General features: G+C 48.5%; 1 protein-coding gene and 1 long non-coding RNA gene across 10 annotated transcripts in view; one reads left to right on the forward strand and one right to left on the reverse strand.

Annotated features, from left to right (window-relative positions):
• The first annotated feature begins 216 nt into the window (after positions 1-216).
• The window catches only part of RNF216 (ring finger protein 216), a 101,247-nt gene continuing 81,736 nt past the window's right edge, over positions 217-19,727 (forward strand). Inside the window, exons 1-4 of one of the 9 annotated variants that reach the window (XM_085893281.1) lie at positions 229-309; positions 2,627-2,864; positions 11,290-11,345; positions 17,569-17,657. In XM_085893281.1, the coding sequence (XP_085749407.1) occupies positions 11,291-11,345; positions 17,569-17,657 (144 nt within the window). In that variant the 5' untranslated portion in view covers positions 229-309; positions 2,627-2,864; position 11,290. Of the gene's footprint in view, positions 310-2,626; positions 2,865-6,071; positions 6,169-6,194; positions 6,334-6,457; positions 6,736-11,289; positions 11,346-17,568; positions 17,658-19,727 lie in introns of those variants that run through there. The other 8 variants (XM_085893282.1, XM_085893283.1, XM_085893279.1 and 5 more) reach the window with 8 other exon arrangements.
• Positions 15,587-19,727, reverse strand: part of LOC147022419 (uncharacterized) — a 58,760-nt gene continuing 54,619 nt past the window's right edge. The window contains exon 3 of the long non-coding RNA XR_015061239.1: positions 15,587-16,518. This is a non-coding gene — a long non-coding RNA (uncharacterized LOC147022419). The remainder of the gene's footprint in view (positions 16,519-19,727) is intronic.

Genomic DNA, 19,727 nt, shown 5'->3' on the forward strand with positions numbered 1-19,727 from the left:
AGAACAAAAGAAGAAGAAGAGGAAGAAGAAGAAGGAGAGAAAGGAGAAGAAGAAGAGGAAGCAGAATAAGAAGAAGAGGAAGAAGAAGGAATCATTTTTGATTTCATTTAAATTGAAACCGGCCCATCTATCCTCACCTTACTCAACAATATAATAATAATATACTGTTTGCACATGAGGCTTGATTACTGGTATCCCCCCTATAAGACAATATTGTTGACAGCCAGACGGACATGTGTACGCAGGCACGGACGGAAGGACGCAGGCACGCTGAGACCGAGCTCCTTTAGAATCTGGAATTCCAGTCAGGTCAGATCTGTGACTTGCCACAGGTATCATGTAAACCTGTACTAACCTGTTCCATGGTCGGGTTGTCGGTCACGAGACCGTCTCCCCCACCAGGTTTTCTGGTGAGGAGGGTGTTTGGATATGGACACCCAGCAGGATTAGAAACAAAACCTGTCAAAGGGCGGAGGAGCTCCTTGTGAGCCAACGGCCATCCATATCTAGTGCCCAACTGTGTCTGCGGACGTCCTCCTGCAGTTGGGTCACTTCTTATTAGGAGGTTGGTGGCAGGATTTGCACTCCGGCCACCGGAAAACCCTTCATTCCACAAAACACAAAAACGGAAAAAAATCTGAAAACCCACTCCGTGGGAGTACCTCCTGTGCAGCTTCCTTTCGCAGGGCCAGGCTGAATGGCAGAGCTGAGCTGTTCAGGGAGCTGAGGCGTAAAACTGTACGTGCACTGAGGGTGGACAAGGAGGCCGAGGTGCGAGGAATCTGTGAGGGGGTAGAGCATCACCTGTGGACAGGTGATTCTCGTCCCGCTTACAGGGGAATTCGCGCATTACATTCATCCAAGCCCATCCCTCGGAGCACTGCAGTTCGAGCAGAGAGTGGTAGGCTCTTGACAGAGGAGTCTGAAGTGAAGGCCCGCTGGGCCGGTTACTTTGAGCGGTTGTACCAGGCTGATCCCCCAACTGTCGAGTTGGACGTCAAGGTTGTTACAATCCCTGTTGCTGACCCTCGAATCAACTGTGGTCCACCTTCGCTTGTGGAAACACGGGCTGCGGTGAACCAGTCGAAACGGGGTAAAGCTCCAGGGATCTGTGGCATCCATGCTGAACTTCTCAAGGCTGGTGGAAATGCTGCACTCGTGTCGTTGCATGCAGTTTTGTGCTCTGCCTGGAACACAGGCATCATCCCAACTGATTGGAAGAGGGACCTTGTTGTCCCTCTCTGGAAAGGGAAGAGTGATCACCAAGACTGCGACAACTACCGAGGAGTGCCGCTGCTCTCAGTGCCTGGCAAGGTCTTTGCTCGGATAATTCTTGATAGGGTTCGCCACCATCTGCTTGAGCACCAGCGTCCAGAGCAGCCAGGCTTCCACCAAAGAGGTCAACAGTTGACCGTATCCTTGCTCTTTGGGTTCTCACCGAACGCAGACGAGAGTTTCGGCAGGGGCTGCTTGCAGCCTATGTTGATCTCTGTAAAGCGTTCGATTCAGTGAATCGGGATGTCCTCTGGAGGATTATTGGTCTTCGTGGGGTGCCACCAAAACTGATCCATCTGATGTCTGAACTCCACTCTGATACTGAGAGTGCTGTGAGATGTGGTGGTACCATCTCTGACTTATTTCCAGTTGTTACTAGAGTTCGTCAGGGGTGTGTACTGGCCCTACACTTTTCAGCAATTGTATGGACTGGATTCTGGGGAGGATGTCGGAGAGATCAAGCTGTGGTGCATCGTTTGGGAATGTCAAGATCTCGGACCTTGATTTCGCAGATGATGCAGTCATCTTTGCAGAGACTTTAGATATCCTTTTGGGGGCCCTCAAGGTGCTGAATGAGGAGTCGGAGCCGCTGGGATTATGGGTTTCTTGTGTCAAAACTAAGATCCAGGCTTTCAATGACATCTTGGATGCTGCTGTCCTGTCTGTGTCTGTTTGTGGTGAGGATGTTGAGGTCATGGAGAAATTGGCTTACCTTAGCAGTGATATTCATGTCTCTGCTGGCTGTGAGTCAGAGGTCAGGAGACGTCTGGGTCGGGCCTGGGAGTCATGGATTCACTGGATCATGGGGTGTGGTGCTGCCGGTACCTGTGCGGGAGGACGAAAGTCCGAGTCTTCAGGTCCTTGGTGCTTCCAGTCTTGCTCTATGGATGCGAGACTTAGACTCTGACCAAGGATCTGAGACGGAGACCTAATTCCTTTGGTACCAGGTCTCTTTGGAGAATCCTTGGCTATCGCTGGTCGGATTTTGTGTCCAACATGCGGTTGCTGAGAGAGACTCGGATGACATTTGTTACATGCATAGTCCGTGAGCGTCAGCTGCAGCTGTATGGACATGTGGCTCATTTTACTGATGCTGATCCTGCTGACCAGATTCTCTCAGCGAGGGAGTCTTGTGAGTGGAGGAGGCCAATGGGCCGACCACGTTCCTCGTGGTTGCAGCAGGTTGACCATCATCTCAAGGAGATGGGATGGGCCTGGCATCTGCCTGAGGGATGGCCAGACGGAGGCCCCTGGAGTACCGGTGGAAAGTGGACGCAGCGACGCGCTGTTCTGGCACATGCTTCCATACCTGACATGACACCGAGACCGAGCTCCTTTTATGTTGTTACAGATCCGGGGTCCGAGGCTCGCCACAAGGGGAAGCACATGGGTCCCTCCAGAACCCCCAGTCCTGAGGCTGCCGGGCACAGATAACTCTGCACACCGGCGGGTTGCTCAGCAACCACGAACTGCCAATCCTGGCAGGGTTACACTACTTCGCGTGATACCTTACCTGTGTATGGCTGAACCAAGGGAGAGGGGGGGTCTCGTGCCCTCAGCGCACACCCGGATTACTGCCGAGCGATACAGTAAGTGTGCGCTTGCTAACAAGAGCCAATATGGTGGGGCAGAACTTCCTGTCTAAACTAACGTGCAGACCATGCTGGACCAACGGAGCAAAAGACAGGACAACCTGGATGCATTTATAACATATGCAATTTATGATATACTAACAAAAAAAGGCTTTATTCACAAGCAGGTAAAAAAAAAAATTTTCAACGTGTGCAAATATTTACAGAGGCAAGACAGGACACAGAGCAGACTTACACTGATAATAACTTCTACAATCTTAATTTCAGCAAACATTACAAGACAGGTGCCATCAGACGCATACCCGAGGAAATCAGAGAGCACAGAAAGATGAGAGACATCATGAGGTGTTTGCGACCTCTTTCAATACCTGGCGTGACCAACAAGTCCACGCTTCCCAGTCGTTATGGAGGGGGAGGAAGGAAGAAAACTGTGGACGTCTTTGGTGCGTGAGTGGGAGGTGCAATTGAGGTGTAAATAAGATACAAATGTAATGCAGATAAGAAGAAAAAGAGTGAAGGAGTGCATATCCGTAGTTGCTCTTTCACTATTTGTGCGAGATAGAAGACAGAAGATTGGAGAAGCAGAACGTGGGAGGAGATCGCTTCACGTGGCATATGAGAAAGTCTGTAAATGTCAATACTAATGGATACTGAGCAGAACGAAGACAGAGGCAAGCAAAGCGAAGCTGGTGGAACGAAGATTGGCTGCGGAATGAATCTGGCGAAGAGGAACAAGGACAAAGCAGAGCAGAGATGACTTGGCAACCTCCCTCGCGACGAAGGAGCCACCAAAAGACGGATCAAAATGCCCTGTAGGCATTCCCCAGCACTCCCATTGGCGCGCAGATGTCACCCTGAGAAGTCGGCCCGCCCCATGAGGGTCCGAAGCCGAAAATGGCATTTACCCCTGAACCTTGCTATGCGATGGGGCTCCTTGATTAGCATGTGGTGCAGGTTTCTGAGAGCGCCCTCCGGCCATGAACGTATGTTGGGCTCCAAACAAGGGTCGTTACCTCGCGGAGCACAAGGGCTATCCAGATGATGCCATACCCTCTTCTGCCTCCTCTTGAGCTAATTCAATAACTCCTAACGCATCCATATTCACCGTCCCACGTAAACTACCAATTGTAAACCTCCATGCAATGCTTCCATGCTTCCAGGTCTTAGCATGCCCTCACCGACGTGTAAAAGTTTCTTTGTGTTTTTTAAACGCTTGTGATTAGATTTTGATCCACATTAGATAATCACTCTTCGGAGATTGGCGACTAACTTTGAACGGGATATCACCGCACGATTAGCCAATCGTGATTCAACACGTGTCTGACTGTTAAATGCTTTTCCTAAATTCGCCCCACGGTGCTCTATCCCCAGTCCACGCCCCAGCTCTTCCGGTTCGTCTGATCCGCCATGTTGAAATTTTGATGATTTGGGCGGTTCTCGTCGGTTCAGACTCGCGTATTACGTCCCGTCCCGATTCCCTCCTCTTGAACCATGGATGCGACTCCCCACGATTTTGTGTGATTGTAAAGGAGGCTCTTTCCGTCCATAACTACCCAGAACTTTCGGTAAGTTTAGTTATTCTCACATTGTACTGAAACCCACAATGTACTGACAATCGCACAAACCTCGCTTCCGGCCGTCGTTTTCAGGGTTTCTCGATCCTCCCGTGACGGGTTTCCGAAAGGGATTTGTCGTGCTAGCGGCAGGTCAAAGACTACGAGAAAGAGGGACAGCAGGAAAAAAATTAAATGGGGATCCAGGTGAGAGCACAGCCAGGGAGTTAAAAAGGTTGAAAAACACATTCATTGACCAGAGTTGGTCAATAGTGGAAGGTGTTCATCTCAGGTATCTTGCGTTGTTTGCCTTGATCCAAAAGGTGATGCAGAGGGATGGGGGTTTGAACCCCATTTGGTGCTGTTTGATGAAGTTGCTTCACATTGGGCTCTGATACCGGACATGGGGCTTCCTGTGCCATGTAAATGATATGTATGGAGGGCTGGAGGCCATGACTGGTTAAATTTACACGTAAATTCCAGAAACTTGTTTGGGGGTTCGTTTTTAGGTCCTCGTGGAGGATCTCGAAGTCTGACGTTGTTGTTCTTGTGGACTTTTTTGTTTCACAGCCTACAGTTTTCATCGAAACTTCCTGAAACTTGGCGTATATATGTAAAAATACTCTGCGCAGACAGTAACCATCTCCGATTTTGAAAATTCCTCTGAGAAAAAAAAGTTATGACGTCAAAATATCTCCGCTAAGGGAAATCGGCGAAAAGATTATCTCAAACTAGGCAAGCTTTTTGAATTCTTTTTGCGGGAATCGAACAGGGCATTAGCAGAGATGAATTACCGCACATATGATACATCACTATGACGTCATATAAATTTTTATGACGTCATTCCTATTTTTTGACATTTTTTTGTTTCACAATCCATAGTTTTCATCGGATCTTCGTGAAACTTGCCATGTATATGCAGAAAGCCCACGCGCGGGCAGTAACCATCTCCGATTTTGGAAATTCTTCCTAGAAAAAAAAGGTGACGTCATAATATCGCCGTTAATGGAAATCGCCGATACCATAACCTCCAAAAACTGGACAAGCTGTTTGAATTTTGTTTGCGGGAATCGAGCCGGGCATTAGCACAGATAATTATTTATCGCAAACCTGATACATCACAATGACGTCATATTCGTTTTTATGACGTCATCATTAAGAAGACGAGGATCTGAGCTCATTTGAGCTTGTTTTATGACGTCATGCCACATCCCATTGATTCAATGGGTTTTAAATGTTTTCTTTTGGAGAACATTTAAATTATTATCTCATTGATCATCGGGGAATAATCTTTTCGCTCGGCAAGCGGAGCAAGCCATGAAGACGGGTGTTTGGGTGTTCAGTGGGATTCAAATCGATGTTCACATCCTCCAACCAATGAAATGCTCACAAGCCGACACGCCCCTGTTATGTAAACTATTATTCGATGTCCGTGTACGGTTATATTTTGACACGTCCTGACCAGAATATTACCTTTCAATATTTATCCGTTCTTTGTCCTCAGAGCGACGAATTTATGGGCGGTGTATAAGCAGACAATGTTTCCGCGTTGATTGTTTTTTTTTTTGTCAAGTTATCTGTTTTTGGCAATCGTTTTACACTCGCATACCCGGAGACGTACGTTGTTCGAACTTTAAAAAAAAAAAAAAACCCCTTGTGATTATAAGTACAGCGTTTCACGGCTTAATGACGTCACCGTTGGCAATTTGAATCTGGTCACGTGGTTTTGAATATGCTTCGTTTCCGAGGTAAAACGTGTTTGAATGGAATCGATCATAGATGTGTGATATATAATTGTGCGTTCAGTCATATTATCTGTCGACGCCGTGTACGGATGGATAAAGCGGAAAACGACTATTAGTTATTGATCGCAAAGTTCACGAACGTTGACGATTCGTTGAAATGAAGAAAAGGTTTATATCCCTGCTCTTGACGGACGCGCACGAAGCTCAATGCCTTTTGTCACTGGGAAAGTTGGTCGACGGTCGAAAAGCGTGAAGCCACAGCTTTGTTATGTTGTACAGTGTGTACAGTGTTGTATTTAGCTTTGAGTTGTTTGAAATTGACTTCCGGCCGTTAATTGTCCGATGTATTGGATTGAGATCGGGAGGGAGTGTGTATATATCAGTACTCGTGGTGTTATTTGTTTGTTTAATATTGTTAATTAAAAGACTTCCAGTGGTGAAGGGTCAATGTGGAGTGTGGGTAGTGGGGTTAGTGGAGTGTGGGCCTTCCTGTTGACCCGGAAGTGATGTCATTGTTGCTCCAGTTGCGGTGTTTTTGAACGTGTTTTACGAAGCGTGTCGTGCACATCCGTGAGTATCTTCATCTTCATCTTCATCTGCTTCTTGTTCTTGTTGTTCTTGCGAATGGCACCTTTGGCTGCCGTGTGGCTATCATTTTGTTGAGGTACGGATGTGCCGCTGATGCTGTGCCCCTCCATCGGTACTCTGGTACTCATTTGGCCGACCTCGGAAGGATGACAGGTTGAGTCAACCCCACCTCGTGTTGGTTAATTTAGCGACCGACGGGGCTCAAACTCAAGAGCCGAAGATCCTAAGGCAGACATCCTGACCGCTAAGTCAATACCAGGCACCTGTGAGTGTGTCCCTCGAGTTACATGGAGCAATGATTATTGGGAACTTTGTCAGCGTTTTCATAAATGTGGGAGGGCAGAGGCCGTCCATGGTGTGTGGAGTGTATTGGTGAGTTAACCAGCCGAGCAGAGGTGGTGGTGATCTAGTGATTGAGGTAACATAGAAAGTTGAAACTCTCAACAAGTTTTCGGAAAGGAAACGGATTTTTTTTTTTCCACATGTTTGTGATCTGGAGGGAGTGATCTCTGACTCCACAAACCCCACGACCACGCCCCCACAGACCCCACTGCCCCGCCCCCACAAACCCCACTGCCCCGCCCCCACAAACCCCACTGCCCCGCCCCCACAAACCCCACTGCCCCGCCCCACAAACCCCACTGCCCCGCCCCCACAAACCCCACTGCCCCGCCCCACAAACCCCACTGCCCCGCCCCCACAAACCCCACTGCCCCGCCCCACAAACCCCACTGCCCCGCCCCCACAAACCCCACTGCCCCGCCCCACAAACCCCACTGCCCCGCCCCCACAAACCCCACTGCCCCGCCCCCACAAACCCCACTGCCCCGCCCCCACAAACCCCACGACCCCGCCCCCACAAACCCCACTACCCCGCCCCCACAAACCCCACTACCCCGCCCCACAAACCCCACTACCCCGCCCCCACAAACCCCACTACCCCGCCCCCACAAACCCCACTACCCCGCCCCCACAAACCCCACTACCCCGCCCCACAAACCCCACTACCCCGCCCCACAAACCCCACTACCCCACAAACCCCACTGCCCCGCCCCACAAACCCCACTGCCCCGCCCCCACAAACCCCACTGCCCCGCCCCCACAAACCCCACTGCCCCGCCCCCACAAACCCCACTACCCCCTCCACAAACCCCACGACCCCGCCTCACAAACCCACAACACGACCCCGCCCCACAGACCCCACGACCCCGCCCACAGACCCCACGACCCCGCGCCCCACAGACCCCACGACCCCGCCCCCACGACCCCACCCCCACAGACCCCACGACCCCGCCCCACAGACCCCACGACCCCGCCCCACAAACCCCACGACCCCGCCCCACAAACCCCACTACCCCGCCCCCACAAACCCCACTACCCCGCCCCACAAACCCCACTACCCCGCCCCACAAACCCCACTACCCCGCGCCCCCACAAACCCCACTGCCCCGCCCCCACAAACCCCACTGCCCCGCCCCCACAAACCCCACTGCCCCGCCCCCACAAACCCCACTGCCCCGCCCCCACAAACCCCACTGCCCCGCCCCCACAAACCCCACTGCCCCGCCCCACAAACCCCACTGCCCCGCCCCCACAAACCCCACTGCCCCGCCCCACAAACCCCACTGCCCCGCCCCACAAACCCCACTGCCCCGCCCCCACAAACCCCACTGCCCCGCCCCCACAAACCCCACTGCCCCGCCCCACAAACCCCACTGCCCCGCCCCACAAACCCCACTGCCCCGCCCCACAAACCCCACTGCCCCGCCCCCACAAACCCCACTGCCCCGCCCCACAAACCCCACTGCCCCGCCCCCACAAACCCCACTGCCCCGCCCCACAAACCCCACTGCCCCGCCCCCACAAACCCCACTGCCCCGCCCCCACAAACCCCACTGCCCCGCCCCCACAAACCCCACTGCCCCGCCCCACAAACCCCACTGCCCCGCCCCACAAACCCCACTGCCCCGCCCCACAAACCCCACTGCCCCGCCCCACAAACCCCACTGCCCCGCCCCCACAAACCCCACTGCCCCGCCCCACAAACCCCACTGCCCCGCCCCACAAACCCCACTGCCCCGCCCCACAAACCCCACTGCCCCGCCCCACAAACCCCACTGCCCCGCCCCACAAACCCCACTGCCCCGCCCCCACAAACCCCACTGCCCCGCCCCACAAACCCCACTGCCCCGCCCCACAAACCCCACTGCCCCGCCCCCACAAACCCCACTGCCCCGCCCCCACAAACCCCACTGCCCCGCCCCACAAACCCCACTGCCCCGCCCCCACAAACCCCACTGCCCCGCCCCACAAACCCCACTGCCCCGCCCCACAAACCCCACTGCCCCGCCCCACAAACCCCACTGCCCCGCCCCCACAAACCCCACTGCCCCGCCCCACAAACCCCACTGCCCCGCCCCCACAAACCCCACTGCCCCGCCCCACAAACCCCACTGCCCCGCCCCACAAACCCCACTGCCCCGCCCCCACAAACCCCACTGCCCCGCCCCCACAAACCCCACTGCCCCGCCCCACAAACCCCACTGCCCCGCCCCCACAAACCCCACTGCCCCGCCCCCACAAACCCCACTACCCCGCCCCACAAACCCCACTACCCCGCCCCACAAACCCCACTACCCCGCCCCCACAAACCCCACTACCCCCCTCTCCACAAACCCCACTACCCCCCCCCCACAAACCCCACTACCCCCCTCTCCACAAACCCCACGACCCCGCCCCCACAGACCCCACGACCCCGCCCCCACAGACCCCACGACCCCGCCCCCACAGACCCCACGACCCCGCCCCCACAGACCCCACGACCCCGCCCCCACAGACCCCACGACCCCGCCCCCACAGACCCCACGACCCCGCCCCCACAGACCCCACGACCCCGCCCCCACAGACCCCACGACCCCGCCCCCACAGACCCCACGACCCCGCCCCCACAGACCCCACGACCCCGCCCCCACAGACCCCACGACCCCGCCCCCACAGACCCCACGACCCCGCCCCCCCAAACCCCACGACCCCACGACCCCGCCCCCACAGACCCCACGACCCCGCCCCCACAGACCCCACTACCCCATCCCCAGTATGATGTAATACAGCATTTCACTGGTTAATGGGATATCTCCTCTTCGAGCCTTCCAGCGTTGCTGTGGTATTTTGTAGTTTATAAAGGAGTTACGGCCATGCTTTCACAAGTCAGATAAGATAGTGCAGAGGGGGTGTAGTTTATAACTGTCTTGTCTGGGTTCGATTCCCGACCAGACTTTAACCTGTCCGGTTGGTGTTTCCGAGGCAGGGTATCACAAAGGGTGCCGTCCCAAGGATGGACGATGGACCGGGTGTCTCGTCTATCGCCATTACATCGGGCACCTACAAGATCCCACGTTGTTTGTTTTTATCCCAGGATTGGTTGGCTTCACAGTGCATCTGCCCCAACTGCCCTGCCGTGCTCATCATACAGGGTTTATTGTTTTTTGGGTTCATTGTTTTTCGGGTTCATTGTTTGTTTATTACCTCCGCCACCGAAGGTGAAGGAGGTTATGTTTTCACCCCTTTCTGTCTGTTTGTTTGTGTACATAATATCTTCAAAAGTTGTGGACGGATCCCAATGAAATTTTGTGGACAGGTTCGGTGTGTGACCATGACAAATTGATTCGATTTTGTTTCCGATCCGAATCCGGATCTGGATACAAGAATTATTTAATATTCCAAGTGATTCTTCACCATTGAGAGATAGGGCCAAAAATGATATATAGCATGTTATTTCAAAAATGTATTGGGCCCGATACGTTCTCGTGTGTCAGGCATGACATGGTGGAGGTACGTGCTCCACCGAGTGCTCTTCTAGTTATTTTGATTGTTTGCTTTGCAACCTGGATAAACCGATGCAAAAAGAACCTCCAATTACTGATCCACCTTAAAGTTTGCCTGAAGACCAAAACTCAAATTGAGGGTTGTTGGATGATCGAGTGGTTGCGACCTGGGATCGTTCGACGACCGAGTGGCCACGACCTGGGATCGTTCAAGAAGTTTTGAACCAGAGGGTGTAGGCACCCTTTCATTAGTTTTGAGGGCTGTTTGTCTGTCTGTGCTATATGCTGTTCATGCAGATCTACTTCAATATTGGGAGAATCTCGATAACACTCATTGGTGGGACCTGTCTGCTCAGACCTGTCCCACCAATGAATGTTATCGAGATTCTCCCAATATACTTCAATATAGATAATTTATTCTCAGATCTGTAATCCTCATATGCCGGTCTGCATTGCCAAATGCTGAGTGTTGTTTGACATCATTTAGTTTGCATCCGCTGGTGTCATTTATTTTATTTCCTCTCGCTGTTACGTCTGTGATTTGTACGGCTTCTTCACCCCTCTGCCATGCACCAAGCATGTGCGCTTTACCTCCCGCACGGTGCGTGACTTGCTATCGGTTGTGGACACGCTGTGGGGATTGAACAAACTGCCCATGCTGAACCGTCAAAGTCAATGTTGTTTGATTGCTTTATTTTTTACCTTTTTGCAGGATGGAAATGAAGCAAACCCAGGAGTTGCCCAACAATGACAATTCTTCCCAAGCAGGTAAGGTATTTTTTTTGCTTTAAAAAAAAAAATTTTTTGGAAACATCATTATTACCATGTGGGGTTAGAGAAACGTCTTCATTTAAATTTAATGTTATATTTTCAACATGAATCGGAAAACAAACCTGACGTTTAACAGTACTTTGGCTCAGAATTTGTCCCGCTCGCACACGCGCAGAGAGGAGTGAGAATTTTTAAGCGGTGTCGCCGCTTCAAGATTTGTTTGAATCTGTCCGCCAATCTGACGGTCCAAACAAATAAAATCATTCCAAGCAGGAAACTCACTGTTTTTAACGACATCATGAAGGAAAGAAACAACAGGCATGAGGAATTAATGTCACGTGTTAAATAAGGTGGTGTAATAGAAGCTGCATCAATTGCAGCTGCATTAATCTTTAATCTCAATTTAATTATGTACTTGAACATTGTTGAACACAAATCGCCTTTTTGGCACTTTCAAAACCTTTCCGTTTAGCATTCCTGGGACAAAATATTACGGCGTTTTAGTCATCACAATCGATTAATTTTGCGACTCGAAGACACCGCCTTTGTCCTTGTTTCAAGATTGCGTGCGGTAAGGTGTTCTCTGAATTCTCTAGTTTTTTTTTGATTAAAGTCACACATTAAACTACAGCTCCTACCTCCTGACTGATGAAGACCGTTGAGATTGGTGTACTTCAGCATTAATTCCAAGGATATAAGGAGGCGATGAACGTTAAATACACCTTGCATGTTGAGCCGCGCGATCGCTGAGCAGACCGGTCCCACCAATGAGTATTATCGAGATTCTCCAAACTTGAAATGCTAACAGGGCAGAGATGTACTGTGCTGCACTTCTGAAAAGGAAAGGTTGTTGTTCTTCTTTGTGATGATTTATGTAAATTTCAATGTTAAAAAAAAAACAACCAAAGAAGTCTTGATTTCTTTGTCGATTGTTCCTTGCCAAACTAAGTTGTTCAGGTGGTATATATATATATATATATATATATATATATATATATATATATATATATATATATATATATATATATATATATATGTATGTGCATGGCTTACAAAGTGGGTATGCTGTAGTATGTTTGTGGGAAATTCCACTTAAAACTATTATGAGGTACTTGGACAAACTATCAATGGTCAGAAATGAAAGTGGACATCTTGGGGAACCTGTAGAAACCGGCAATATCGTACTCTCCATTTCCCTGTTTTATTAAAGATGGATTAAAGCAACAGAATATGGGTATTTTAACCTTAGAAATGTTAGTTTGATTGATAAAATTTTTATTTTACTGTACGTTTCTTATGTGACAGTTATTTTGAGTGTGGTGACTCAGAATGTGAACTTTGGTGTCTCTTTTATGTTTTGATGATGTTCTGTCTCCCTATTCGGGTTTTCTGGCATCTACCCTATCCGATGAAATAATGGATTCGTACATAACGCTTCGTGTCCACTGCATCTATCTATAATTCCAGGTGTGTGTGTGTGTGTGTGTGTGTGTGTGTGTGTGTGTGTGTGTGTGTGTGTGTGTGTGTGTGTGTGTGTGTGTGTGTGTGTGTGTGTGTGTGTGTGTGTGTGTGTGTGTGTGTGTGTGTGTGTGTGTGTGTGTGTGTGTGTGTGTGTGTGTGACCGCTGTTTCTCGACAACCACTGGTCCGATCTAATTGAAACTTGCCAGGTATATTGCTGGGGACCTGAGTATGTGCCTTTTCAAGGTTTGATATTAATCGGACAAGTGCCTCCCAAGTTATGGCCATTTATTTACCAACCAATGACGAGATACGTTGGTGCGTGGGCGTGGCCGATGGGAAGGGAAGCTCAGCAGTGTTCCCCATTACGGGTTACAACGTACGGGCTTCCGGAGAGTGATGACTTCGTGTATTCTAATAATTTCTCGATTTCTTATGCGCATTTATAGATAAACACAATGCCCCAAGTTATGATCGTTTTCACATTAGACGATGCATAAATTTCGGTAACATCAGAGTGAGCTGGTATGCTCCGAACCAGGAAGTAAATTTTTTTCTCTCTTCTCTTCTCTTTTTGTTTTTCCTTGCGACGACATTGCGAAAAGGTAAAATACGTTGGCGCTAATTGAATAATTGGCTATTAAAACCTAAATTGCGAATAATCGTAACTGATATGCGAACTTCCGGGCTACGCACGTACGGGCACGCGAGAGCGAAGAAACTGCCTGTGTGGTTGTTGTTTCTTGCTCGCGGTTGGAATATTTATATATATTTTTTTATTATTATTATTTTTTTACGGGCACGTACTAGTCGAGAAAAATAAGGAGTCCAATGTTGATAATGTTTCTTATGATTTTTATTCCAAATCTCCCTTAAATTCTTGGAAATATGACAGTCTAACGGCAGAAAAATATAGATCAAAATTGTGTTCAGAAAAATAAAATTCGGACTGCAAGTAATCCCATCTTTATTTTCGTGTCAGTCCCATTATGTACGAATAATCATCTCTCGTCGGACACTAATAACGCGAACATTAGAAAATCTTGCGTTCTTGCAAACTTCCCCGATTGATGGATATAATAGGCACTTGCAAGCGTGTCAGCATATTTCCATTCGTCGTCGAGCGCAGCGTTTGTCTTTGTGTCCGTGTCTTTGCGAGAGCCGTAACGTACGAATCCAGCGTGAGGACGCCGAGCCGAACGAGGTGACTTGCATTTGTCTGATAATTCTTCATTTTAACCAACGCTAGAATTTTTTTGGTCCTTCGTGAGGATCCGAGAGGAAAGAATTATGTTTTTCTTTTCATGTTTAAAGTGATTATGTTCAGAAGTTTGAAAAATAGATTCGATTTTAACGTTATTTTTCGCTTTCAAGTGTGGCTTTCTTTGCTACTGAACTCGTCTGTGTTTTCTTCGTAATTTATAACATCGGACTCTCTCAAAATGTGTGTTTTTTTTTCTTTTTCCTGTCACATATTGAGCCTGTTTAAAAAGGCAGAGTAAAAAAATTCTGTTTCTTATCCCAAAATATAATATTTACGTTGTTTTTTTTCATCTGATTCCGTACATAACGCTGATGCCAAGCTCGAAATTCGAACATATATTTACAGTGTTGTATATTTTCAGTGGTAACTTTAAAACCGGATGTGCTGCAGGTCTAAAAATTTAGATTTAGCTATTTGAATACATGCAGATTAACATAATGGGTTGCATTTCATGTTTCCCTAAACTTTTTATTTATTTTTTGCCCTTCGTGTAACAGTATGTGTACCCACTTTGTGAGCCATGCACATATATATATATATATATATATATATATATATATATATATATATATATATATATATATATATATATATATATATATATATATATATATATATATATATATATATATGTATATATATATATATATATATATATATATATATATATATATATATATATATATATATATGGACCACGCTATTCACGGGGGATACGTTCCTGGTAAATGGCCATGAATGTCAGGGCATTGTTAATTTTTTTTTATTTTTTTTACAACGTTGAAGCTTGTGGAAGAGCGATTCCACAGAACAAATCAGGCCACAACATAACAAAGGCAACAGCAGGAGAAACAGGAGACAACAACAGCAGGGCGGAGAATCAGAGAGGGGTTGTCATCAGCAAAGAGATCAAGAGGAATTTCCAGAGAGTCAGTGAGATTATTGATGAAGACTAGGAATAACATGGGGTCTAGAACACTGCCTTGTGGTACTCCATCCTTGACAGGTACAGGAGATTAAAGGGTTCCATTGAGACCCACACGTTGACTACGCGAGCGGATGAAGTAAGAAGTCCAAGAGTGGAGTTTCCTTTGGATTCCAGTCAGACAGTTTGGAGAGCAAGGCAAGATGCCAGACTGTATCAAAAGCTCGAGATGTGTCCAGAGAGACGGCCCTGATCTCATGTGTGATATTGAGGGACTCCACCATTGTTGGGAGAGTAGAAGCAGCATGTCCCTGGTCGAGTGAGCAGGTCTGAATCTGAATTGATGATCTGAGATGAGACTGTTGCAGAAAAGGAATGATTTGATGTCAACTACAACAATGGATTCCACGACCTTGCTGATTATTGGAAGTACAGAAAGCTAATTGGGCTGCAGTTAAGGGGATCCATTTTTGCACCTTTTTATGTAATGCTGTGATGTTTGCTGATTTCCACTTTCCCAAGTTGATATAGGAGACCAGTCCTGAAGTGTTAAAAAAAAATAAACTGCGAATACGTAAAGCACAAATGTCGAAGCAGGTCACACTTTACGACCCTCGAATACACAGGGTCTGCGATTGGCGAATCTGCAAATAGTCGGGTCTCACAGTATATGTGAGGTTCATCGTTATCAATATGAAATCCAAAATACTGTTGCGAATTCGCGCCCCGCCGGCGTGCGAACGACCGCGTGTAACCAATAGCGCCCGCTTCGCCCACCGAATGTGCAATTCAGTCGTGACCCTCTCGGAACAACGCCGGGAGCTCGTCACGGGTGGGGGTTTAACCTCACCACAACTCAGTCCGCATTCTACCCGCGCGAAATAGGGTCCAATCGCCGAATGGTCGATTTACCTAAGTACCCGTGCGGATAGCGTACCGAGGAGTTGTACCACGCTACAGGTCGACTCCAGACACCAACCGCTTAAGTGGCTCGTTCCGTACTACAGGGATAACCGAGCGGAGTTATCGTCGACCTTGACGGTTCAGATTATTTACCGGGCGTTTTAAAACCCACTACCAATCCCTTACGTGATGCAAGATGGAGATTCAATAAGAGGAAAAGACAAAGCAAAACGGGAACAATGGGACCAGCACATTTATTCCGTGCCACACGGTGGCATGGAAGGCACGTATATTACAGTCAAGCAAGAAAACACAATAAAAGCAAGCGAAGAGGCACACGCAGATCTACAACCGAATAATGCAATTCACACGGTAACACTTGTAACAGTTCTACTTCACCAGACTGGCGCCACACACACACACGTTTACACAGAACCCAAAAGAAATGGAAGTCGCGACTTCCCTGAGCGTGTCGAGTCCTTGGTGACCGTAACTCCGAGTCCCTCGGGCGTGGTCCACTGGGCTCGTGCCTCGCGCTTGCATGTGTCGTCCGCCCGACATGAACGAACGAACAGAACCTCCGACCAGGAATAATCACCACAACTCTCGACAATTCCCCTTCAGGGACAAGGGAACAGGGACAAGGGAACGAAGTTATCGTCGATCTTCACACCCACAACTCTCGACAATCGACCGACCAGCGACTCTCCACGCCCACGCCTTTTGTAGGGTGGGGCTCCGCCCTTCGCCCCACCCTGTTTCTAGCTCCACCTCCCTTCTGGAAGCTTCCCAAAAAGGGGTGTGCTCTCTCGTTCCCCCCCCCCTCCCCGTGCCGTGCGGGGGACGAGGAAAGTCAGTTTTGGCTCGGGGCCAGGGAATTATTCCCCCAAAATCAGGACCCCACCTTTTTCACCTTTGACCTCTGGTTCAAATCGCACCTCCCCCATGCCAAAGCACGGGAAAAGCAGGAGGGAAAATCTGGCGGGAGACATTCAAGCGGGAGTTTTGGGCGGGAGATGCCCCTTCGCACCCTTGTTGCTGCTGCCTCTCCGCTCCTTTCATCCGTCCCATGGAGATCGTGACCGCACGGTGCTTGTTGAATGGCGAGTGGCGAAGATGGTGGTGGCGTAGTTGTGGAAGGTGGCGTGATTGTTGGCGTCGTGTAGTGAATGGCGTGATCGTTGAGATGTTGGTTGTGGCGATGTTCGTTGTTGTTCTTGCACCAAAATAACGACAGCAATAGAAAAACGGCTAACTAAAGCGTCGCAGCCCGAATGAATCGCACATATTCCCTTAAAACAGCGGGTTTGGGCTAACTACACATGAACTTACCGATATATCTCACCTGAGGACCCTTTATGGTGTATTGTGAATTTCCAGAGCCGTAACAGTACTTTCTCTGATAACAAAAGCAGTGTTAAACTAACAAAGGTTTCGATGTTGGTTCCCATACTAGGCCAGTATTGTGATGTCATTGCTGCCCCCCTCGTGAGAGATTGGGTGCAGTCATGTCATCTGCTGGGGAAGGAGCAAAACTTTGAACTCCTTTCAAACTGCTTGCTTCCGTTGATGAAAATGTCTTGCTTGTTTCTGTAATGCTGTACTCTATTGGCACGACTTCCCCATTCAAGTTTTGTTTAACATCGTGATGGTCTTGTTTGCTCGTAGAGTGGACCCAGGCACGTACCCCTGAAGTGCTCATCCTTTCCGATGATTCGTCTAATGGTGATGGCAGTTGCGATGGCTCTAGTTTTCCGGTACTGTCCCTTTTTATTTGTTTTTACACTACAATTGCTTTGCACAGATGATTTTAATCCTTTTCACCTGGCAGCTCCAACGTGTGATTACCTTTGCCACCGAAGGTGGACGGAGGCTGTGTTTTCACCTCTGTTTGTTTGTTTGTGTGTCTGTGAAAAGGCCCTCACAATGTTGTGGGCAGATTTGGGGGTGAATTTTGGTGGACAGGTTGTGGGTGAGTGATAGCGACAAATTGATTTGATTTGAGGATCCGGATCCGGATATGGATATGAGAACTTAAAAAAATATTTAGGTGATTCTTCACCATTGAGAGACGGAGCCAAAAATGATACGTAGAATATTTCAAAACGTTATGGACGAATTTTGACTCAACTCGGAGGATGAGTTGGTTAGGTGACAAGAACAAGTTGATTAGATTTTGGTCAAGGTTTCTTCTTCCTCCTTCTCTCCGGTGTTGCCCGAACCACCCCCCCCCCCATATTTCCGCATGGTGCTCAAGGTCCGCCAAAACCCCCCTTCTGCTGAAACTTCCAAAATCAAGAATCACTGCTCACCTTCACTCTTTCATTCTTCTTGTCTTTTCCCATCTTTGGAACAAACTCCCACACTCTCTTCAATCCCTCTCTTCCCTCCAGGTCTTCAAAACCATCATCTTATCACCACCATCTTATCTTCCCCCATCCATAACCTTGATGTTTTCTACCCCTGTTAATCCACCCAAAACCCACCTCCTTCAAATTCCCTGCTTTCCTTCCTGAAAGTCCCTGTCGTGTCCATCTTGTTTACCCTATTTACCCCACCCCATCCCTCTCCCTTCCACAGATCTCCTCATGTCTCTGTTCCTCACTGTTTTGTGCTTCCCTGTCCCACCCCTCTTGTCTCCTGCTCCCCTTGTTGTATGTTCTGTGTGTTAGCTCTTATATGAGCCTCGACATATCCAAAAAAAAGTCTGGATGCAGATCCGGCCTATCATTCGCATAGAAAACTTAAAGTGTTCTGCCTGGCGGAGGTATGCGCTCGACCAAATGCCGTTCTAGTTAACCTCCGCCATCGAAGATGTACGGAGGTTACTGTTTTCACCCCTGTCTGTGTGTTTGTTTGTTTGTGAACAGTATTACGGAAAAAACTCCTCTGGATTTCGCCGAAACTTGGTGGGGGGATTAGGTATGGTCCAAGGATCATGCCATTAGATTTTGGACTTGGTCCAAAGTCCAATATGGCGGGCATTTTGAAATAATTTTTGTTTTTGCATTTCTGCATGTTTTAAGTGATTTCCAACCAAAAAAAAATGAATAAATTGTTCGAGAAAAAAAACAAAAAAAATTTGCAACTTTTTTTTTTTTCAACAAAATTTCGATTTTATTTTTTTTGCATTTCTTCATGTTATAAGTGATTTCCAACAAAAAACATGCCAAAACTATACTTGCGGCTGATTTTGGAACTTCAGGTCGATTATACGCACGTAAAATCAATTTCTGTCTCAAGGAATCGAGTTATGACGAATGAATTGAGTATGTAAAAGGGAAAGTTGCAAACTACAACTCTGTGACCACTGTTGATGTCAAATTGAATGAATAGGATATCAGGTTCACTTGAGTGACCGAGCAGTATTGGCGGCGGAGGTTTTGCACTCCACCGAGTGCTCCCCCTCTAGTTTGCCAATGTTTTAAGCTTGGTTCGAGGTTATAGCAGGGATTGGCTGTGCTAATCTCAATGGTATGATTTGTTGTGCAAGATGGGGGGAAACCTCATTGGTTGTATCGATTCCTCCATTAAAAATGATTGCACATTCACTGGCTGAACAAAAGCTGCCACCTGTCGTAATTTATTTTTATTTTTTGAACAGCATAACATTTCCATCATAGAAAGGGAAGGGGGGGGTGGAGGTGGAATTGATCCGATTTCCGAGTAAACGACGAGATACACGATGAACCATAACATGACCTTTGTGTGTACAGGGTGCTGCAGAGCCGACTGACACATCTCAGACCGCTCTCCTGTCCGAGGGGTGGGGTGGGGTGGGAACTTTTAGGGTTGTGGGACCATTTTTCTTTGAAAATGATAATGTG

This window comes from Eptatretus burgeri, chromosome 8, assembly GCF_056783735.1.
Source record: "Eptatretus burgeri isolate ZD-2024b chromosome 8, Ebu_testis_v1, whole genome shotgun sequence".
Lineage (NCBI taxonomy): Eukaryota > Metazoa > Chordata > Myxini > Myxiniformes > Myxinidae > Eptatretus > Eptatretus burgeri.